The sequence below is a fragment of the Alnus glutinosa genome, chromosome 6, assembly GCF_958979055.1.
Source record: "Alnus glutinosa chromosome 6, dhAlnGlut1.1, whole genome shotgun sequence".
Lineage (NCBI taxonomy): Eukaryota > Viridiplantae > Streptophyta > Magnoliopsida > Fagales > Betulaceae > Alnus > Alnus glutinosa.
This window is the reverse complement of record NC_084891.1, coordinates 3,171,918-3,195,831: the sequence shown is the minus strand read 5'-3', so window position 1 is coordinate 3,195,831 and position 23,914 is coordinate 3,171,918. Positions and strand designations below refer to the sequence as shown.

Sequence of the window (23,914 nt, the reverse complement as noted above, 5' to 3'; positions counted from 1 at the left end):
TCGTTCAACACCGAGAGCAGGAAAAGTCTCTCGGTTTGTCCAACACCGAGAGCAGGAAAAGTCTCTCGGCTAGTCCAACACCGAGAACAGAAAAAGATATTCTATTCCTCAGAGGATACGAAAAGACTACATAAAAGAAAAATGCCTAAGTAAAAGGCTTCTTCGAATGCCACGATCAGAAAAGAAAGAATTAAAAGGTAAAAGTTTCATTCAAAAGATTTCATATTCGAAGTTTTGTACAGGTTAAAAAAAAAAAAAAAAAAAAAAAAAAAAAAAAAAAAAAAAAAAAAAAAAAGGAAAAGTTCAGGACAAGGCACAGCTTCTAGCGGGCAGGATCGTCAAGAGGATCTTCTCGGGGATCTGGCGCGTCAAGACCCCAATTCGGAACATCAGGCATGAAGTCCTTACCGAACTCCTCCATCTCCTGGATGGCTTCTTCAGGAAAACCCATAAGCATCGGTCCAACCGTCTTGGGGTCAAATTTATATTGGGGATTTGTCACCAAGGTTCGAAAATTTTCGAAACCCCAATGGCAACCCCGAGCCCAACTCTGATCCCGAAGATGTGGTGCATAGCTCAACTGCTTCAAATAACGCTTGAGCTTTGCCCGATCTGCGTCATATCTAGCCCTGAGCCGAATTAAGAGACTCTCCGAGTGATCCTGCGCCTTAACAGCTTTATCTCTCTCGGCCGCAAGTCTTTCAACTTCATCTTTGAGCTTGTCCTTTTCGGCTTCGGCACTCAAAGCATTTTTGCACGCCTCGGAGCATTCGTTCTGCACGGCCGACAAACGGATAGACAATTGATCTGCGCGATCCAGCTCGGAAGAAAGACTTGCAACAGAACGCGTGTACCGATCATTGGCATCCAGTACTTCGTTCCTCAAACGAGCATTGGCAGAACGCATCTCGGATATGATCGAGTCCCGAGAGGCGAGTTCCTCGTCCTTGGACTGAAGAAGAGACTTCAGCGTCGCGACTTCGTTCTCTAAACCCGAGATACGAGCTTGCACTTCGGGGGCAGGAGTAGGCGGGGGCGCAGGACGATTCTCGTACTTCTGCCAGAGGGCGGTCATCTTCACAAGGAGCTACGTAGAGAAAAGTAAGCAAAGTCAGAAGCAAAATGCAAACAGAATGAAAATGCCTAGCTCCAGAAACTTACTTGATAATGGGAGATAAGAATGCCTTGAGCAATCTTCTCGGGAGAAGACGCCCCTGCATTTCCCAGATACCCTTCGGGGATTAGGTTCTTTATAGCCTCCATCGGATGACCCAGAAGACTCCTGCTTAAAACTTCGAAACCGGCCGAGACCCTAGAGGAAGAGCTAGGACCCACATTAGGTACAGTCCCTACACTTGGAGCCGCTTCGGACCCATCAGATCTTAATCTAGACTCGCTCCTAGTCGAAGTCTCGGGAAGCACACCAGCTTCAGGAAGGACACTCTCGGAGTCGATCCGAGACTCCTCAGGCACTCCGAGATGGGGAGTCACTTCGGGTTGACCCGCATCTTGAGCTTCAGAAGCAGAGCACGGCACCTCCTGATCAACCACTTCCCGAGAGGGGCTAAGCTCTTCGACATTGTCAGCCTCAGGTACTCCGGTATGAGTTCCAAGTTGCACAGACGCTTGGGGGGTGGCAGGCCCCGTTTCAAGGTTTTCCTCAGGAAGTGGTGGTGTTTCTGGACGTTCCGAAGAAGGAGTTCGGGGAATACCTTCAACTTCAAACTCCTCAACAAGAGGCTCAGCTCGGGGGGTGCCCACTTCTTCACCCATCTCTTCTAGAGATTCACCACTTGAAGCAATAGGCTCTTGACGCACTTCCTCGGCATCAGAAGGTCTTATAACCTCCTTGCCCCACATCCGCTCGGCCTCCAAAAGCTTTTCAGCGATTCGGTCCTGGGCTGTGAACTTCCGCTTCCTGGCTGGATGCTTCACCCTGCGCGCGACGGGAATGTCTCGGGCCTCAGGTACATTCCCATCTCCTTCTCCAGACCTCTCGGGTTCCGGGGCGTCCGTTGTCGACTCGGGTTCCGGGGCATCCGTTGTCGAAGTCCCGAGAGGAGGTTCAGCAAAAGAAGTTTCCGCACATTGTTCACCCTGGAACGAGGCCTCGGAGCCAGACTCATCCCGTAGAACAAAGGACGGAGCAGGACTAACCTCGGGTGTAAGAGAAACCTCGGGAATGAAACCCCGAAAGCTTGCAGATCCCTCTTCAACGTTCGCTCCAGACGACGGAGCCGAAGGAGGAGTTCTCCTTGCACCCAAGGCAGCCAAAGGAATTTTCTGTTTCTTTTGCACAGGGACATCCCCGAGAACTTCTTCGGAATTTTTGAACGACCTCTTCTTAGTAGCAGGCCTCGGAGATGGAGGGGCGTCATTCCTCTTCTTAATAGCTCCCCTCTTGGTAATGAGCTGTTTGTCTCTCGGGATGTCGTATCCGAGAAATTGCCTTAAATTCTCCTCAGTAACAAGACTGTCAAAATCGACTTCTTCAAACCTTTCGGCCTTGACCCTAGCAGCTGACCACCCACTTATCTCCTTGACATCCTCCAGTTCGGATACACTGAGTGAAGGGGGGTCGCTTCGGTCAGGTCGTAGCAATTGCCAAGTCCGAGGCATCATACGGTCTTCAGGAAGAAGAGTGCCTTCGGGGCATTCCCACTCCCCGGAAACTCTGAAAAATTGCATCTCCCAGAATTTGTTGTTCGTTAGCCCACTCTTGAGCTTGATGAAGACAGGCGGGTGATGAACACAGAGTTCAATCATCCCCTCTGAAGTCTGCCTCGGTCTGTAGATATTGAAAAATTGCTGGATTTTCATCTCCTTCTTCAACACAAGCCTCCAAAGGATGTAAGAGGCAAACAGATACCGCCAAGCATTGGGCATTATTTGACTGGGTGCGATCATTAGAAAAAGGACGAAGTCACGAGCAATCTCCGGAAATGGTAATCGGAGCCCGGTAAGAAACATTCTCTCATACAGGGTAACGTCGCCACCGTTGATGATCCGAGCTCCAGGCGCCTGATAGAACAACTTCACTATTGGAGAAATTTCATAGTTTGAACGAAGGACACCCTCATGCTTCGCAAAGATGATGGTGTCGACCCTGCTCTCCAAAGGAGAAAGATCCACAGAGCCGTCAGACCTCTTTGTCCGAGCCCGAGATGAGGCGGCAGCAGTTGAGACAGTCTTCTTGGGAGCCATGGAAGAAAGAAGAAGGGTAGAAACAGAAAATACAGAGAAAGGAAAGTTTAACAATGGGGATCGAGAGAGAGAGTAGGTAAGTGACGAGGAATGAACAGTAAAATGTTCAAAACTTTAAATACCCCTTCCCCTACGTGTCTGAAATACCAAAAGGCGCTGTCGATTCAAAATTTTCGAAGGTGAAAAGGCGCGCCTTCCGTATTCCAGGATTAAATGCACTGCCTCGACAATACCGTTTCATGATGACAAAAGGGCGGCGGTACAGAGCTGACGTCGTCATTGGAAAAAGAAGCGGTAAGATTTAAATGTTTGAACTGTTGAAAAGACGCGCCCTTCACAGTAGCAAGTACAGAGTGGCAGACGAAGAATAATTCCCTTATTTCCCTTATCTCTGAAATCAGAGAATTAGGGGGGTAACTGTTAGGGATAAAATTAACCCTAGAGACACGTGGATTCAGAAACATCTCGGATCTATGCCTCGGACATTTATTTCGGCCAGCAAAGAAAAGATTGCCTAGGTATAAATATATCTCGGAGGTATAACGACGTCTCGGTGCAAATACATCTCGGAGGCATAACGACATCTCGGTCTTAACACTCCAGGTTACGGTATGTGGAACATCCCGAGATCTCCTAGTCTGAATGGAGCGAGCATATCTCGGATATTTGTGTCTCGGAGTAATAACGCCTCGGTATGATATCGAGTCGGTGTGATATCTCCTCGGGGTGATATCTATTGGATGTGTCAACATCTCGGAGTATAAACATCTCGGACTTACACAACCCCGTTGTGGTACGGATATATCCCGAGATCTCCAGGTCGGAGCGAACACATCTCTGATATCATCGCCTCGGAGGTTGGCTGAAATGTGCTACAGTCTTCTAAAAGGTGCCATGCGCCACACTCGTCTTAGAGTGCGATAAGGATAGAATCCCAGAAGATCAGGGATAAACTACAGATCCATAATTTATGGTTATTGACACGGAATCAAGTTTAAAGAAGTACAAACGCGATCAACTACGGACTTCACACTCCTACTCGAATTTCCTGAAGATATAGTTAAAGTTCAACCAGGCTAGGACTCAAACTCCTAATCCAACTAGGTGTCAAGAAGGTCCGGCCTATAAATAAAGACCGTCACATCAGGTATGAGATCACGAATTCTCTAAGCTCTTGAGATTAAGATTCAGAATACTCTGCAGAAAACTGATTTAGACTGACTTAGGCATCGGAGTGGTCGTGGTCGGCACCCCCGACGAGTTGTGTGTTCTTTTTGCAGGGTTGAGGTATTCGGTAGAAATCAGCAGCGAATCTTTAGGCGACACGTCACCATACCGGAAACTGTACCAACACATATATATATATATATATATATATATATATATATATATATATATATATATATATATGAAAAAATCTTAAACTATCACCCTATGTCAATGTCCATCTCTTCCCAAACTACTAATTGTGTCAATATCTCTTATAAACTACCAAAAACTATCAATATCCCAACCATTAACAAAAATGCCCTTCATAAATTTAAAAAATAAAAAATAAAAAAATCTTAGAATTATAGAAGAAAAAAAAAAATAGAGCCATCCCTTGGTTTTTATTTTTTAAGTTTTTTAATTTTTTTTTTTTAATAATTTTCAGTTAGGCAGAACATCCCCCATATTTTTTTTAAAAAAAAAAATAAATAAATAATCATTATTTTTTTCATTTTAGTTTTTTTTTTCGAATTTATACATATATTTTTGTCTTATTATAAAAAAATTAAGGTCATTTTTCTCTTTTTACTGGGATTGGGAAATATTAACATTTTTTAGTCATTTAATGAGGACATTGACACAATTGATAGTTTGATAAAAATATTAACAATTAAGTGGTAGTTTAAGAGGTATGTATAAATGTCACTATGTATATAATCACAAGAGAGGATGCCTAAAATTGTGCCACATGTCACTTTAAAATTAGGAGGTCCGTTTGGTAAATTTTTTGAAAGAGTTTGGGGTTTTGAAAAGAGTTTAAAAAATGGTAAATATAAAATAAATCCATGGGTTTTCGCAAAAATCCTGAAAAATCCCTCTTTCTTTCTTTTTTTTTTTTCAACATTGAATCCTTTTAGTTTTTCGTGAATTTGAAACATGTCATTTTGTGAGTATTCCGTCCATATTTCTAAGCTCCGTTAGTGCCATGTCAGCATCTTCGCGCTACATCATTTTAAAATATTATTTTTTGATTAATTTTTTATTAAAAAAAAAAAAAAGGAAAGAGGGGGTTTGGGGGTGGCTGCCACTAGTCCTGTGCAGATCGGCCGCCTGCCGCCCACCGGCCGCCCACCGTCCGTCACCGCACCGACACCGAGCCGCCACAGACAACTGGCGGCCGGAAGGCGGTACTAATTTTAGCTACCGACGTAGGTTCGGTCGGTAGGCGAAATAGATGCCGAGAGGTTGATTTTCGCACCGACCGAACCGACAATATTATTTCTGTAAAAAAAAAAATATTATATCATAAAAACGAGACCGTTTTGCATTTACAAAGAGTAAAACACACGCCTTCTAAGGACTAGAAGTTCTCATTGAACTGAATCATAACTTTTCTCACCGTATTCGGCCTATATATTCATCACACTTAGAAGTTAGAAAAAACTCAAAAACCTAACCTAACCTGAAACTTTTATAAACACGCCTTCTTCGTTCTTTCATTCTCTCTTGCGGTTGCCAAACTCTGAAACTCATTCTCTCTCAGATCTCAATCTCTTGCCGAGCGGTGACGAAGTCTGAAGGTAACAAAAGCCTTCTTTTATGCATGCTTTATTTCATCTTCTTCTTCTTTTTGTTTTTTTTTTTTAAGTTTTATGTCTGATTTTTTATTAACTTAAAACACACTTACACACGTCTTCATAGGCTCATAGCTGTTGCCACACTTTTTAAGACTGACAAGCCTTAGGCATAGGAGTTGAACGTTCCAATCTACTTTTTCTTTGTTATTGTCTCATTCACTGTACGAAGTAATGTTACTTTAAAAACCAAAAAAAAAAAAAAGAAAAAAAAAAGAGGAAAACTATGCAGCAAAGCGACTTTATTAATGGTGAACAAAGGAAAACTATGCACACTTTTTAAGCTGCCAGCAATGTTTGACTCGTCAAGACCATGACTCTAGAAACTTTCTAGTCTTTTTCTTTTCTTTTCTTTTCTTTTAATAATACATTAATATTAATCATCATACACAAGACTCCCACGCCATCCTCTTTGGGGTTGTGCAATGTGGTCGACTCTGGACACATGCAAGTTTCTGTATTTTTTTTTTACTTTTCACGCAATGCCAATCCCACATGCAGTGTGTCAAATTGTCAATTTTAATTTTAATTTTTTTTTTCTTTTTTTGTCATGAATTAACTATGAACTAACTATGACTTTCTGTTAAAAAGCTTAAATCAGTACATATTGTGATATTGTATTAAAAGGCTTAAATATTTTTAATTTATTGTTAACCCATGTCTTTGTGTTAAACCAATACGACATATTTTAACAGTAAATATTGTTAATCAATATTGATCTAATGATTTTTTTATTTATTTATTTAGCTTGTATTTTATATAGCTATTTTTTTATTATTATTATTTTTTATATTTTTTATATTGCTTATTTTAATGATTTTCTAGTGCATCATCTTTCCTTATGTACTTAACTGCGCTTTACATTTTTTTAATGATATTTTTCTTACTTACAAAAAAAAAAAAAAAAATGTGTATCAGGTTTGTTCACCGTAATAAAAAATACTATTAATTTTTAGTTGTTAATCAATTACAGATGGATTCACCTCTAGGCACACCTTCATTGGATAGTGCTTCTTGTCATTTATCTTCTCCTTTGAACACTCCAGTGACTCCCATAGAGATTGAGGACACTCCAATGACTCCAATAGAGATTGGGGATGTAGAAACATCTGCTACTGAATCTATGCCAGTTGGTGGTCATGGTCGTGGTGAACGACCACCACTCCCTAGGAAAAAAAGAAATGTTTCAAACAAATCTGCAGCATGGGACCATTTCACTAGAGATAAAAGTACCCCTGATGATGATCCCGTGGCACATTGCAATTATTGTGGGACTTCCTATAAATGTCATCCAAAAATCAATGGCACCTCATCTATGCTGTATCATGTGAACTCATGCCAAAAGTACAAGAGCCTAAAATCAAAACAAGATAAGTCTCAATCTAAGTTCACTTTTGGGGCCGGGCAGGGTGGTAGTGGTAACAACCTCATGATTGCCAAGTATTCTGAAAAGGTTATTAGGGAGGCACTTTGTGAAATGATTATTATTGATGAAATGGCTTTCATCACCGTGGAGGGAAAAGGATTTCAGAAATTACTCAGGATTCTTGAGCCTCGATTTAAGGTTCCTTCTCGATACACAGTGATGAAGGATTGTGTCAAACTGTATATGAAGGATAAAAATATACTGAAGAACATGTTTTTTACAACTGGTCAAAGGGTTTGCTTGACCACTGACACATGGACTTCAATTCAGAATATGAATTATATGTGTATCACTGGACATTTCATTGATACTAATTGGAAATATCACAAAAGAATATTAGCATTTCGTCAAGTGGCAGATCATAAGGGGCAAACAATCGCAAGAGAATTAGAAGAGTGTTTGGTTGAATGGGGTATTCATAGGATATTGACAATATCAGTTGACAATGCAAGTGCTAATGATACTGCAATTGATTGGTTTAAAAAAAGAACTATGGCCAATAAGGAAGTTGTTTGTCGTCATGAATTTATTCATGTGAGGTGTTCTGCACATATTCTTAATCTAATTGTACACGAGGGTCTGAAAAATGTTGACGATTCAATCATAAAGATCCGAAATATGGTAAAGTATGTGAAGTCCTCCCCCCAAAGATTGGCCCTCTTTAAGTCTTGTGCAGAAAGAAAAAATGTTGAGTGCAATGCTTCCTTGACACTTGATGTTCCCACTAGATGGAACTCTACTTATACCATGTTGGAGGTGGCAGAGAAGTACCAAAGGGCATTTGAACTTATGATAGACGAAGATGGACATTTTTTAAACTATTTATACGAGGATGGTGCAGGAAAAAAGGGATTGGGTTCTCCGACAGATGATGATTGGTATAATATTCGTCATTTTATTAAGTTCTTGCAAGTGTTTTATGATGTCACAATGCAAATCTCTGGTTCCTTGCATTCAACTTCCAACTTATATTTCGATATACTTTGTTCTATTTATTCATGTTTGACAGAATATTCTGAAAGTAGTGATCCGTTGTTGAATACCATGGCGAACAGAATGAAAATGAAGTATGATAAATATTGGGGAGATGTTGAAAAGATTAACCCGTTGTTATTTGTGGCTAGTTTGCTTGATCCACGTTACAAGATGGCTGGTTTGGAATATTGGTTCCGGCTTAGTTTTGGGGCTGAGAAAGCGGAAAGAATTGATTCTCAACTGAAGTGGGTATTGGGTCGGTTATATGAGCACTACGCATGTGGTTCTAAAAATGTTGGAAGTGGATCTATATTATCAAATGATGAAGTGCGAAGTGGTACAACATTAGTTGGTAGTTCTAGGTCTAGAACTACTTTTTTACAGAATTTTCATTCATTTCGGGCATCTCGAAATTTGATGCAATGTAAGACAGAAATAGAACAATATTTTTTGGAGGATGTTGAGACACCTAGTGAAAGCTTTGATATTTTAATGTGGTGGAAGGTAAATTCGACAAAGTTTCCAATCCTCGCTGAGATAGCGCGAGATGTATTAGCAATTCCAATTACCACGGTTGCTTCTGAGTCAGCATTTAGCACTGGGGGTCGCGTGATAGATCCTTATCGGAGTTCCTTGGCTCCAAAAACAGTTGAAGCTCTTGTATGTACTCAAAATTGGTTAAGATCTTCTCCCATTAGTGCACATGAATCATATTTGTCTAACGTTGAAGATGAAGAGAGCTACAAACTTGATTCAGGTAATGGTAACAAAATAAATTTCATATTTTGTTAATTGTTTCAATTATTCATTGATTTTATTAATTCTTTAAATAATTTATTGTGGTAGAAATAATGTCCAATTCCATCACATATGACGCGGATTAAGGGCTTGAAAGATGTACTTTGTCGAATGATGTCTTTTTTCAGGTAATGGTATTTTTTTTTTCTTCCATATTTTTATTTTACTTAATGTTTAGTTTGTAATATTTTTTGATTGATCACTATGCTTATGTTTTGATTTTTTTATAATTGCAGGTATCAATTGAAAGGAAATAAGGAATAGAATGTTGTTTAGTTTAATTTGAAAATTGAAGTGATCAAATCGAATGTTGCTATTTACTATTTAATATGGGCACTAAAGTATTTATTTTGTGTTTTGAGAAGTATGGATATTAAAGTTAAGTTTAATTGTTATATAATATCTTTTGTATTATTTAGAATGTGTTTTTAATTTTTATTATTATTATTATTATTTTATTTTTTAAAATGATTTTTTTTTATGATAACTGTATATACATGGTTAGTTGGATAAAACCAAGTTTGGTTTGACTCTTTACCCTCCTGTTTGTTGAGTCTTGTATCCACATAGTGATATTTGTATTTTTTCTTATTGTGAATACAAGCTCTCTTCCAAAAAAAACTTTTTCATGTTTTTGTTCATGACGAACCTGTATGGCTTGATTATTCTTTTTCTTCATGTTTTTATTTTTATAACAAGAGATGGATAAAATTTTGTTTAGAAAAGAAACCCTTTTTACTAGCTGTACCTAGTCCTGTCAATTGCCCATTATCACGAACGTATTTGCTTGTCAAGATCCAGCAGGTTAGAAAAAAAATCCTTTTTAGCTAGCTGTACCTAGTCCTGTCAATTGCCCATTATCACGAACGTATTTGCTTGTCAAGATTCAGCAGGTTGAAGATATCAATGAGTCTGCAATTTTCCACAATCCAAGCTACAACTTACTTTTCTCATGATTACCTATAAAAACTAGCTACAGCCTACTTTGAAAATAAATTATAAAAATGTGTACTCGACCTGCTGGCTGCTGCATGTGTCTTCGTCTTGACTCTTGAGCCCAGATTAAAAAATTTCATACCCATTTTGCCCTTAAACTTTCATGAGCAGTTCATGCCGAATTTGCTTGTCCAAGGGTATTTGAGGGAGGCAAAGAAGCTTCCCGAAATGTGGAAATTGCAGACTCAGTCGTCTTGCGTTTTCACTTGCCAAACAGAACTACAAAACCAGTTCTCACTTCGTCTTCTTCATTTTCGTCTTTCTCATTTGCTCTTTTCAAGCAATAATCAGATCAACGAGCAGCTACCAGTGCCAGCCCACCGCCACCGTTGCCACCACTACGTTCAAAACTAGCGACGTGGAAGCCATTTTTCTCGTCGGTCTAACAGCAAAGCCTCCCCCATTTTCGTCTAGCTCTGTAACCGGTTACCGACCGTTACCTTCGCCGGTTAACCGGCGACGGTAGCAGTCGAAATAGACCATGTCGGAAAGAAGTCGGTGAAATTACCGACTTCACCGACAAGGTCGGGACGGTAGGCGAAAACCCCCCTACCGTCCCCGATTTCCCCGATACCCACCCCTAGCTGCCACCGAGAGGGGGTGGCTCGCGGCCACCCCCTAAGGTTGAGGGCAGCCGCACGACCACCCCTATACCCATTTGGGGGAGGCCCGAAGGCCACCCCATGGCACTAGGGGTGGCATAGTGGCCACTCCCAGCCGCTAGGAGTGGTCGCGCAGCTACCCTCAGGCTTTGAAGACACTATCTTATGGCGCTCTATATTTCCAAAGTGGCGGTGTTGCTCTTATCCCCGATTACATTGCTGTAGAAAAGTCTCATGCAGCAGAAAGTGTTGCAATCTTCCAACTCCTTCATGCCCAGATTGCTCTTGCTGCATATGGAGATGCTCATGTCCTAAATGTCCAAAGGTACGCCCTTGTTGCTGTTGTACAAAAATCTGTTGAAACCCTTGCTATCTATGTTACTAGCATATTCATGTAAATTCCATCAGAAGCAAGGGTTAGATTGAACCTAATAGATAGCAAGGGCATTTTGCTGCACTCTATATTTCCAAAGCCCTGGGGCTGGGGGTGGCCCAAAATATTCATTACAGTAATGAGATGTGGTGCATGCAGGGTTAGATTGAACCTAACAGAACACAATGAAAATGTGACTGATGCTAGAATATTCATCTTATGTAGTTTTTGAATTCAGTAACTACCTCCCAACTTTCTAATTCCTATATATCATAAAGATGAATATAAGGAAAATTACAGGATGGAAGAAACGGGTCTCCTTTCTTCTATAGACACTCACCTTTCATGCTTACCATAAAAGGTTCAACAAGAAGACATGAATCCTTCCATAAAAATCCAATTTGTTGTGATGAATGATGCAAGGGCCTTGTGCTTTTATTTGATCTTGATTTCAATTAATAAAGGTGTGCATGATGATGAAACCTATTCTGATCAGAAAATTTCACAGATTGAAACTTTATTCCGGTATTTGTCCCTTATAAGTGTTTCTGCTCAGATTACTCTTTCACTACACATAACTGATCAGAAAAACAAGCATTTTTTGTCTGCCCCTTAAAAGCAGAATTTGCCAACTCAGGCCTTGTGTAAAAACTTGCATATGTAATAGGAGTGGCCTTTTTGTGCAGCAAAATGCCCTGTTTTAACCTCTCTTGGATTGTTAAGTATGACTTGATTTTTTGGTGTGGGCCCCTCTTCAATGATAAATTGGTGAAACTTGTTGGAGAAGTTGATGATGTCATTTGGTGGCTTCTTTAGTAAGCTTTGGCTTGACTTGTAGCAGAAGTTGGCTTCTACAAGAAGAAAGTGACGTGGAGCCTTCTTGTGGAAGAAGTTGTGGTGGCTTCTTTAGTAAGCTTTGCTTCCTATATAAGAAGCACACGGCCAACTGAAAAATTAAGGGGAGAAGAAGTGAAGCAGAAAATCTAGGAATCTCAAAGCAAGAGAAAAAGAAAGAAGCAAAGAAGGAAGTTTATCCTTCTTGGTGTGCGGTGCAAAGTAAAAGAAAGAGAGGTTTTCTCTTCTTGATGTGTCGTACAACAATACACAAGTGAGTGAAATCTGGGTGTATTGGGGCTTTGGGCTTTGAGTGATTTTCTCCCTGTAACTATTTTTAATAGTGAATTTTCTCTGCGTCTCCTACAGTGGATGTACCTCGGTTTGAGGGAACCACTTAAATCCTTGTGTCATTTGTGGGTGATTTAATTTCTCCCTTGTCTTCTTAATTTTTCGCTTCTCACGGGTCCTGGGAAATAGGACTTATTTCCTAACAACTGGTATCAGAGCCATTTTTTCTTGGTTAGAGCCAAGGTTTGGTTTGTGTGGGAGCGATGGCAATAGAAGAAGGGAGGATGGTAATCGAAAAATTCAATGGCACAGATTTTGGGTACTGGAAAGTGCAGATTGAAGATATTCTTTATGGGAAGGATCTCCATCAACCGCTTTTGGGAGAACAACCTGACGACATGCATGATAACGAGTGGGCCCTGCTTGATCGTAAGGCCCTGGCAGTTATCAGGTTATCATTGTCAAAATCAGTGGCGCACAACGTTGTAAAGGAGAAGACCACAGCTGGTCTAATGGCGGCTTTGTCAAGCATGTACGAGAAGCCGTCGGCTAACAACAAGGTGCACCTGATGAAGAAACTGTTCAACCTGAAGATGGCGGAAGGAGCTTCGGTGGCGCGACATCTAAATGAATTCAACACCATCACAAATCAACTATCCTCGGTGGAAATTGATTTTGATGATGAGATTCGCGCGTTGATCGTCTTGGCGTCTTTGCCAAATAGCTGGGAAGCCGTGAGAATGGCTGTGAGTAACTCTGCAGGTAAGAGTAAACTTAGCTATGAAGATGTTAGGGATTTGGTTCTTGGTGAGGAGGTCCGCAGGAATGATGCTGGTGAAACCTCCGGTTCTGGTGCAGCCTTAAACCTTGAAGAAAAGGGCAAAGGTCAATAAAGGAACTCTGGGAATGGCAGATCTAACTCCGGAAAGGACAGAAGCAAATCCAAGTTAGGGCGACAACCTGAGTGTTAGAACTGTGGCAAGACAGGCCACTACAAGAAGAATTGCAGAGAATTAAAGAAGAAGAAGGCTAACGACGATTCTGCAAACGTCGTGGTGACAGAAGAAGTGTATGATGCTCTACTTCTTTCTGTTGATAGTCCTCTTGACTCCTGGGTTTTGGACTCAGGGACCTCAGTTCATACCACAGCCATCCGTGAAATTCTTGAAAACTATGTTGCTGGAGATTTCGGGAAGGTGTACCTGGCTGACGGATCGGCACTGGATATTGTGGGCATGGGTGATGTTCGCATAAAAGTCCATAGTGACTCGGTATGGAAGCTGCAGAAGGTAAGGCATGTCCCAGAGCTGAAGAAGAACCTGATCTCAGTGGGGCAACTTGATGATGAAGGACACTCCACTAACTTTTATGGCGGTAAGTGGAAGGTCAGCATTGGAGCCAGGATTTTGGCTCAAGGATACAAAACAGGTACTCTCTATATGACTACAAACATTAGAGATGTGGCATTCGAGTATAGGTTTTGGGATGATCAAAACCGGAAAATAATTAAAAGTAGGAATGTTACTTTTAATGAGAATGTTGTGTATAGATATGATTCTAGTGTAAAGCCAGCACGTATAGAATCTGAGGCTGAAAAGCCTGAATTTATCAACCTAGATGGAATTCCTAAAGGCGCAGCTGCTCGAAGAAGGAATTCAGAAAATGAAAAGGGTCTAGATGTTGATGATACAACAGATCAGCAAACTGAACAAGGTACAGCGACAGTGGCTGTCAGTAGGTCTCTCAGAAATGTTAGACCTCCCCAGCGTTATTCACCCTCCCTGTTTCATATTTTGTTGACTGATGGCGGTAAGCCAGGGACGTTTGTTGAAGCCTTGCAGGTTGAAGATCCAATCAAGTGGGAGTTAGCAATGAAAGATGAGATGGACTCATTATTGACTAACAAGACCTGGGAGCTGACAGAGTTGCCAGCAGTTAAGAAGGCTTTGTTCAACAAATGGGTGTTCAGAATGAAGGGTGAATATGATGGTAGCAAGAGCTATAAGGCAAGATTGGCAGTCAAATGGATTGTACAATATCTGAGAGGAACTTCAGATATATCCCTTTGTTTCACAGGTGCAGATTTGACGCTGCAGGGTTATGTGGATGCTGATCTAGCGGGTATTGTTGATAGCAGGAAAGGTACTACAGGGTTTGTAATTATCCTATGTGGTACAGCTGTCAGCTGGGCTTCAAAGTTGCAGAAAAGTGTAACTATTGAGGAACTGAAGTTGTGTACAGCTTCAGTTGGTCTTCGAGCTTGAAGACAAGTGGAGGAGACATCTTGAGAAAATTCGGGACTTGATGAAAATCAAGTCAAGTGGGAGATTGTTAAGTATGACTTGATTTTTTGGTGTGGGCCCCTCTTCAATGATATATTGGTGAAACTTGTTGGAGAAGTTGATGATGTCATTTGGTGGCTTCTTTAGTAAGCTTTGGCTTGACTTGTAACAGAAGTTGGCTTCTACAAGAAGAAAGTGACGTGGAGCCTTCTTGTGGAAGAAGTTGTGGTGGCTTCTTTAGTAAGCTTTGCTTCCTATATAAGAAGCACACGGCCAACTGAAAAATTAAGGGGAGAAGAAGTGAAGCAGAAAATCTAGGAATCTCAAAGCAAGAGAAAAAGAAAGAAGCAAAGAAGGAAGTTTATCCTTCTTGGTGTGCGGTACAAAGTAAAAGAAAGAGAGGTTTTCTCTTCTTGATGTGTCGTACAACAATACACAAGTGAGTGAAATCTGGGTGTATTGGGGCTTTGGGCTTTGAGTGATTTTCTCCCTGTAACTATTTTCAATAGTGAATTTTCTCTGCGTCTCCTACAGTGGATGTACCTCGGTTTGAGGGAACCACTTAAATCCTTGTGTCATTTGTGGGTGATTTAATTTCTCCCTTGTCTTCTTAATTTTTCGCTTCTCACGGGTCCTGGGAAATAGGACTTATTTCCTAACATGGATCTGCTGTTGCTGCTGTCTGCTATTAGGTTTGGTTTAAGCCCACCCTTCAACATGTCTTGAAAGACGCTTTTATTAGTGTCAAATTCCACTTTCCCTCCTTCGTGCATGCACTAATTATAGCCTACATTAATGAATCATTCCCCGGTTCAAATCCATTTCTAACCATCTCACTGTAAGCTGTCCCGAATTCAAGTTGATTATGTTTCGCCTCTTCCTCGGAGAAACACGATCAAACAATTCCCAATCATGGTCCTTGCGGATCGGATCATCAATATAATATACAAAAAGAAACTCCAGATATTTGATATCTTTCTCTTTGAATGAGATCTCAATTCCAGCGGCGGTTTCATTAGATATCTTATAACTAGAATCCTTCTTTTTTCCGATCCAGTTCCTCCACCACCGCGAACCCCAGTTAGATTCAGGCATGATACACTTTTTAGTTATTGGGAGAGCCCAGGTACTCTCTTTCGGATCCAGGAAACGGCTCTCAGAGATCTTTTTTCCTTTTGGAAGATACAGGAGCGAAACAATCAACCTATTGATATTGGAAGAGCCAAAAGATTCTTCCAATGTATCATTTCTGGGTCCAATGAAATTCATAGGTATAAGAAGAAGTCCTGTCAAATAGAGATTTTTTCTTTCGACCATCTTTCGATTGTTAATACGATATATAAGGACCGCTACTACAAATAGTACTACACCCTTGATCGTGAAATATCAAGAGCCAGCTCATTTTGACCGCTATGAATAAAATTGCTAACTAAGAGGCAAGTAACTCGTGTTGCACAGCGCCCATTTGCCTCTCTGTTTCAACCCAATTGTTAACTTCACCACAAGTTGTAATAATTGTGTTATAGACAATTGCATCAAAATCCTTCTTCTTCCTCCCCCCCCCCGGGCCAGTGACTGCCAGAAAGAAGGCAAAGGTCCATCCGTCCATGCATCAAGTCACAGGATCATGGATGCCATCGGTTAAGGAACTGATAGCAGGAGAAATTCTAGACGTTATGTACATGTTTTTCTAATAATTATGTGGTGTTTAAAATAATCATTTGATCAAAATTTAATAATGATTAATCACAAGTCCAATGATAATTTTAAAAGCCAAACCATGCATTATTAGAGTGACATGGGTATAACGTCAATAATTATTCTGATAGTATCGACACTTGTGGGTGCATGGTAGTTAGCTTTGGGAGTTAATTGAAAATGAATAAATTTAACATGAGTTTTTTCAAAGTGAAAAAGGAAATTTGTGTAGAAATTAGTGACGTAAAGTTTTGCATAATTTCGGATAAAGCTTGTGATGAATTGATGATGGAAAAAATGGCTGTAATTTTAAACTTTGTTGGCAAATATGGCTTTGACTGAGAACATATTTTTGAGCTTGTTCATATCCCTGATATTTCGACATTAACCCTAAAACATGAGATATATTTTGTATTGTCTCATTATAATCTAGGCATTCAAAACATTTGATGGCAATTAAGGATACGACGGTGCAAATAACACGCTAGATAGGTAAAATGGGTTATAAGCTTTGGTTTCAAATGATTGTCCATATGCCTTCTACATCAATTGTTCGCACGTCGTTTGCAATTGATATTAGTGGCAGCATCAAATTAAAAGAAGTAATTCTCGTTCATCAATTTTTACTAAATTGATTTCTATTTTCAATATTCTAGTACCTCTTGCAACTGTAATGAAGAACTAAAGGTTGCTCAAGCTGTTGAAATTGGTCATATGATTAAAATTGAAATTGGTACCAAATCTTCGAAAACCCTGTGGAGTTGCTCTTCTTGCTGAGCTCCGCCTTTCCGTTGGGCGCCTCCTACTTTGCCACCACCGAGACTACAATTGTTAGATCATATTACATAATTTACTTTGTTATATATACACTTAATTATATCACATATGAATTTTTATATCATATCCATATGAATTGTTAGATTATATCACATAATTTACTTTATTAGATCATACTTAGTTACTAGTCATACAAAATAAGTGTTGTTGTCATATTGATATAAATAATGAATCATATGTTTATTACATAATTTATATTATATAATGAAGATACACTATGTTATATCAGTATATCACTTAAATTATAAGATTTAGTATCATATAAATGAGCGAGCCGAGTTTGTATCGTTTAATAATCGAGTATAGTTTCGTGTCTACGAAGACTCATTTAATAAGAGACAAAAATTTCCTATAAACCGGTTTGTATGAAATTTCATACAACCCACATATAAAAGTGACATGTGTCCTTTAAACGTGTGAATTTTTATTTTTATTTTTTATTTTATTTTATTAATCCTATTAAAAAAAACATGTAAAAAGTACATACTATTAAAATAATATGTGCTTCTCACATGCCAAATGATACATGTCAATTTTATATGTGGATCGTATAAAATTTCCTACCAACCGATTTGTAGGAAATTTTTGTCTTTTAATAACCGAATCGCTCACGAATTTAGCTTTATCCAACCGAGTCAAAGCGAGCTCACGGGTAGCTTTACTTCATTTACTGCCATATATTTCTTAAACAAATTAGAAAGTGAGGAATTTTTTTAAATAGTTATTAAAATTTTCAATATTGCATAATTACTAATTAGCTTAGACCGAGGGTAATTCGGTAATTGAAGCAGATAGGGTTCACCTTATAAGCTTCTCTAGACTCGGTTTGCTTGGACTAGGGTTTTTCGTCATCGCCTCCTTAGCGTCGTCGGCTTCTACCAGTCTCCACAAACCTTAGTCATGGCGGAACAGGTTCAGATCTCTCCCTCTCTCTTTCTCTCCTCCTCTTTCTCGTTCTCTTAGAGAGTATATTATGATTCACTATGCTGTTTTGTTAAGCTTCTGAGGTCATCGTTTATGTACATTGCAGACGGAGAAGGCATTCTTGAAGCAGCCCAAGGTGTTCCTCTGGTAAGAATTGAAATTTCCTTTTGAGTAGACCTATATCTGTGCGCCTTTTGTTTGCTCGGAAAACGAATGATAAGAAAATTAATGACATTAATATTTCATTGCTATTAGTTGGATTATCGAGAATCGGAAACGGGGTTTTTGAAAGCTTTGTAAACAAAAAGTAAATTTTCTCGGCAATCTTATTGGGGGCAGACTTGGTTTGTGAATATATATATATAGTGAGAAGTTTGATATGCTGGTATCGTACGTAGAAAGATTGTGACGATAAATTGCATTGCGCAGCTCGAAGAAGTCGGGGAAAGGGAAGAGGCCAGGAAAAGGAGGGAACAGGTTCTGGAAGAGCGTTGGGTTGGGGTTCAAGACTCCCAGAGAGGCTATTGATGGTATTAACTCGGCGTGATTTGTTTTTATGATGTGATTTATGCGTTGTTGATTTTGTTGCCATGTTGTATTTTACCTTTGTTTAGTTGTTTCCCTGATAAATGGGCTTGCTGGAGCATTTTTGTAGGTGGTGGTGTTGATGTTGAAGCTTTTAGTATCCAATATGTTTAGTCTGTGTGAACAATGTGTAATTGGTTTTGTTCGGTTTGCTTGGCTGGTTTCAATAATACTGTTGTTATGTAATGATGTACGATTGCATTTGTCTTGTAATTGTGTGTTTTCAATGTTGGGTAGTTGCCTGCGAGTGCAATTACAGGGGAGCTTCTTTATTGTCTTGGTTGTTTACGCTTAATGAACTTTGTGAAAATCTAGTGATAATTTTTAGCTCAACTCTTTTTTGATTTCCATGGTACATATTCAGTTTGGTGTTGTAACTATGATCTTTTTGGAAATTCAGCTGAGATTGTGGTAAATCATGCTTGTGTGGTATATACCCAAAATATTTCTCAGTTTGTGTGGTTCAATTTTCCATACCTGCAATGTATACTTTTGTTGCTCAAGATATGTAGAATATGATGATTTGATGCTATGGTTTTTCTTTCAGTTATAAGATGTATACTTTTGGTAACTATATCTTGTGAATGGTTTTGTTTTGTTTGGAGTGAATAAAAGGGGTAGGGGGTGAAGTTGGAAGTTGGTTTGAATGTCATACTGCATTAGTTGTTGTAAGGTTTTCTAGTCAAACGGTATATCATGGGCTATGTTCAAGTCCTTGTAACCGCATGTCTGTGGGATTTAAGTCATTATCAATTTATAACTGCGACTGTCTCCATGTATCATTCCTAGATTTGATCCCTGAATTAGTTCGATTTAGTGACTATTGGCACATTTAGTTTTGTGGGTGATTTGCAGATTTGGAGGGGATTTTCCATATTTTTTGTATGGCTAGCTCTCTGTGTTCTTGAAGTTATTCTAATGTTAAGTAAATGACCATCCGGTATGTCTTTGCAGGGACATATATTGATAAGAAATGCCCATTCACTGGAAATGTTTCCATCAGGGGTCGTATCCTTTCTGGTACTTGTCACAGTGCCAAGATGGTGAGGACCATTATTGTTCGCCGCAACTACCTTCATTTTGTTAAGAAATACCAAAGGTAAACCACTCACCTACATTATGAATTTAGTTCTCCATTCTTTTTTGTTTGATGAGAAAATTAAATTTTTATGTTAACTCTTAGATATGAAAAGCGCCATTCAAACATTCCAGCGCACATATCCCCATGTTTTCGTGTGAAGGAGGGGGACTATGTCACTGTTGGCCAGTGCAGGTTAGATTCTAAATTTAATATCCTGTTATAAGTTTTGTGATGAATATTTAAATATTGTTTTTTCTGGAAGTATCATTTGTTTATTGTAAATTGATGAAAGAACTACGGGGTTTGGGTAAATTGTATACCTTACTCCCCCAGAAATTGTAAATGTGTAATAGTTGTTATCTTTTGCAGGCCTTTGTCCAAGACGGTGAGGTTTAACGTTTTGAAAGTGATTCCAGCTGGATCTTCTGGGGGTGGTAAGAAGGCATTTACGGGAATCTGAGTTTCAGTTTGTGAGTTTTCTCAGAAGTGTTTGTTACATTTGAACGAGAATGAGCTACTCCCTACAGACGAGACTTTTTTGTCCCTTTTTTTTTCCTTAAAATATTAAATCTTTGTATGACCCTGTTTATGTTTATTTTCAACTGGAGTTCCTGAATTTTGCTAGGCTAATCATTTCTTTATGGGTTCCTTTTGAAATTGTTTCTATGATATGGTTGTGTTTGCCCAAGAACCTTGTGAATGTAGTTTGGCTAATTAGTTTTCATGTCCTTGTGCAAAAGTTTTAAATACCCATGTTTTGCCTCTTCCAGGATTTTTTTTGAACAGTTATATGATGTGGTTTGGGCAAGGGTTTATCAAAACCGTGTTAAGGTAAGGTAATAACCAAAGGTTTCTAGGATGGTGGATGCCGCTTGTATCCTCCTATGGGTGGATGTATTTTTTTTACTATCTGCCTGTCCAGGATGGACGGCCGAGACTCAAAACAACCACCTTCTCATAGTTTTGTCTTCCACTTTTCCCTCAGCCCTCTTACGGTTTGGGTTATATGGTAATAACCAAGGTGGCTTTGATTTTGATTGGCTTTTCCAAGTTGCCGCACTTTGTTGTTCGAACACATTGCCTAACTAGACTATCTCCATACTGGCAACATGTGGGGGATCTACCATTTGGTTTCCTAAATCGTAAATTATAGGCAATTTGGACAGTCCCTGGGGTTGGGAGTTATTTAGATTGGAATCTCATTGCTAGTTTGTTTCGGCGTAAAATGTTTTTTGAAAAATGTTTTTAGCATTTTTCGGTGTTTGGTGAGAGCAAAAATAATGGTAAATGAAAATCATTTTCAGTTTGACTGTAAAAATATTTTTAATTTTTGGATTAAAATCGTAAATTGTTTTTTGAATTTGAATCCTTCTTTCTTGTATGCACGTTCGTGCGAATCAACCACCGTCGGGTATTGAAGTTTGTTGGTAGTTTGACTTTATTGCTGAAGATCTTCGAATTTTGGTATCTAATTGTTGGAATTCGACAGACCAGATTTTGGCCAAACTGGCCGGAATTTGACTAGCATGGTTGGAATTTGAAAATTTCTGTCGGATTCTGGTGGACCAGATTCTTGCCAAACTAGTAAGGTTGGAATTTGGCCAGTACAGCCCGGATTTTGGTCAAACTTTGCCAGATTTCAACAAAACTGTTCTAGTCGTACCGGTCAAATCTGGTTCTCTGAAATTTGGAGATGGCGGTTGGATGTTGCTGGATTCCCGCGGTAGTTGTCGAATTATGTTTTACACCGTTCATGATTTTTTCGTACTAGCCTAATGCCGGGAAATATTTTTAGGAAAATCATTTTTTCTGAAAAATGATTTTGTCGAAAATATTTTACGACAGAAAACATTTTACGTCGAAATAAACGGAGTATCAATGCGATTTGAGCACCCCAATTGTAGGGATATTAATTTGACCCACCTCCCAAATCTCGGCAAGGGTAAGTTGCCTGTTTATTATTTATTTAAGTAATGATTCAACACCACTTAAACATATAACTGTCTACTATCTTGGTAATGTGGCAATGTGGTTTTTTCTTAATTTATTTATTTTTTTTTTTAAAAAAAAAAAAAAAAAAAAAAAAAACTCAGAGAGTAGTGGGGGACCACCTTGATATATATATAGGCAAAGTGGTAAAAAGTTGTATCTTTTAGTGGTGGTGAATCATTACCGTATTTATTTTTATCACTGTTTACAATATTCAAGGCCAAGAAAAAAGAAACCATAAATATTTTAAGAGAAGTGCTACACTTATCAAATATATTTTTTTCAAAAATTGGTTTTGTAGTAATGTGTCACCATCCCATGAGATTGTGATATTTCTCAAAATAATAGATCACAAATGATTGTGACATGTCGTTTGGAAAGAAAAATTGTTGAAGTGTATCATCTTTCATGTTTTAGATGTATGGAAAATTATGATTGTGGTACATATTCATACTTCTACCAACGTTTTTAGGCTTCGTTTATTTGAGCGTAAAATATTTTTCTAAAAAATATTTTTCGTATTTTTCATTATTTAGTGCAACCACAAATGATGGTCAACAAAAATTATTTACAGTTTGATCAAAAAAGTCTCTTTAATTTTTGAAAAATGAATTACGGTTTTTAAAACCGTAAATCATTTTTTGAATTTAAACTTCTCATTATTGCACGCACGTTTGTGAAAATTCGCCACCTCCAACCACTGGAGTTTGTTGGTAACTCGAATTTGTCACCGAAAGTTTCTAGATTTCGAGATCTGATCGCTGGAATTTAGCACAGTGGCCGGATTCCGACTACCATCGTCAAATTTTGGCAAATATGCCATATTCCAGTGATACTGACTGGAATTTGGCCTACTAAATTCCAACAAAATTAGTTGAAATTTGGCCAGTTGATGCCGGATAGGGGTGGGCAAAAACCCGACCACCCAGCCTCGCCCCGCCTCTAAATTAACGGATTTTGCCTTATAAATTGCGGGTACGAGTTTTTTTATGTTAAAAATTTTCTAGGCAGGGTGGGTAGTAGGTTGAGGTTTTAAAAAATCCCACCTTATAAATTGCGGGTACGCTTGCACAAGCTCGAACAGTGTGTCTACATGCCGCATAGGGCAGCAATTACGTAGCCTTAAGAATTCACTTATGGTAATGTAAAATGTTAGGTATATTAGAGCTTTTATAATCTCTTAAAATATAATTTAATGTAGATCGTTATGTGATAGTCTATATTTTAAATATGGTAAGTTTTGTCTATGTACATGGTAGTTTGTATTTTTGTGGCTAATCAAACAAATATCACATGGACTGACTTCTGAAAATTGTTGAGATAAATGTTGACTTCGTGCAGGGGCAACATTTGGACAAATGGGAGTGATGGACTTACAAACCCAACATGAACATGACATGAAATTACAAGGTTAGGGTTAGGATTTAGGTAAAACAAAATAATGGATTAACCCGTTTACTAACACGATTATAAACGGGTTGGCGGGTCAATTCGTAAGTTTACCCACCAATCCGTTTACAACGCGTTTAGTAATCGAGTCACCCGCTAACTCGTGGGTCAATAGGTTCAACCTGCTTACTTATTACAATTTTTTTTAATTAATTAATTAATTGTATTTTTAAATCAAAATAGTAAAAATGTCGGTCTTTAAAAATTTCGGGTCATGTTAGGTTAACATGACTTGCTTGTTTAATCGTGTCGTGTTCAATTTATGGGTTTCAACCCGTTTAATAATTATGATGGGTTTGGGTTTGACTAATCGGGTTGGCGGGTCAAGCCGCTTGACCCGAACCTGACACGACAATCTAAATTACCCACCCTAAGAAGTCATGGATCAACCTAATGAAAATAAACTTGTGTGATTTGTTTTTGTTTTTAATCCGAATATCCGGGTTCTACCCTTACTAGATCCATACCATACAAAAAGCCCATTCCACACGAATATTTTTTTGTTAAGCTAACAATGCCGTTCCACACCAGTGGGCAACACATGTAACAAGAATAAAATCAATGATTCGGTTTTATATGAGCTTCATTTTTGTTAAAATTACGACAAACACAATCAAAAGGCAGACAGCAGAAAAGGCAAGTACTTTTTCGATGCTCTATAGCAACCGGCTCTTTTAGGGCATTTTTTTTTGGGTGAAGAAACCAAGACCAAGTGGTACGTACCCCC

The 23,914-nt window shown here is 39.0% G+C and overlaps 1 protein-coding gene across 1 annotated transcript; it reads left to right on the top strand.

Moving 5' to 3' along the window:
• The first annotated feature begins 17,964 nt into the window (after positions 1-17,964).
• Positions 17,965-20,406, top strand: LOC133872041 (small ribosomal subunit protein uS17). The gene is made up of 6 exons (XM_062309548.1): positions 17,965-18,071; positions 18,190-18,230; positions 18,513-18,613; positions 19,623-19,767; positions 19,852-19,941; positions 20,119-20,406. The coding sequence occupies exons 1-6, from the start codon at positions 18,060-18,062 to the stop codon at positions 20,207-20,209; spliced, it is 480 nt and encodes a 159-aa protein (XP_062165532.1). The 5' UTR covers positions 17,965-18,059; the 3' UTR covers positions 20,210-20,406.
• The last annotated feature ends 3,508 nt before the right edge of the window (positions 20,407-23,914 follow it).

What these genes read in the sequence shown, in the direction of transcription:
- LOC133872041 (XM_062309548.1), top strand. An exon ending in TTTGTTAAGAAATACCAAAG is followed by an intron (nt 19,768 to 19,851) that starts GTAAACCACTCA and finishes GTTAACTCTTAG; the next exon opens with ATATGAAAAGCGCCATTCAA. An exon ending in GTCACTGTTGGCCAGTGCAG is followed by an intron (nt 19,942 to 20,118) that starts GTTAGATTCTAA and finishes TATCTTTTGCAG; the next exon opens with GCCTTTGTCCAAGACGGTGA.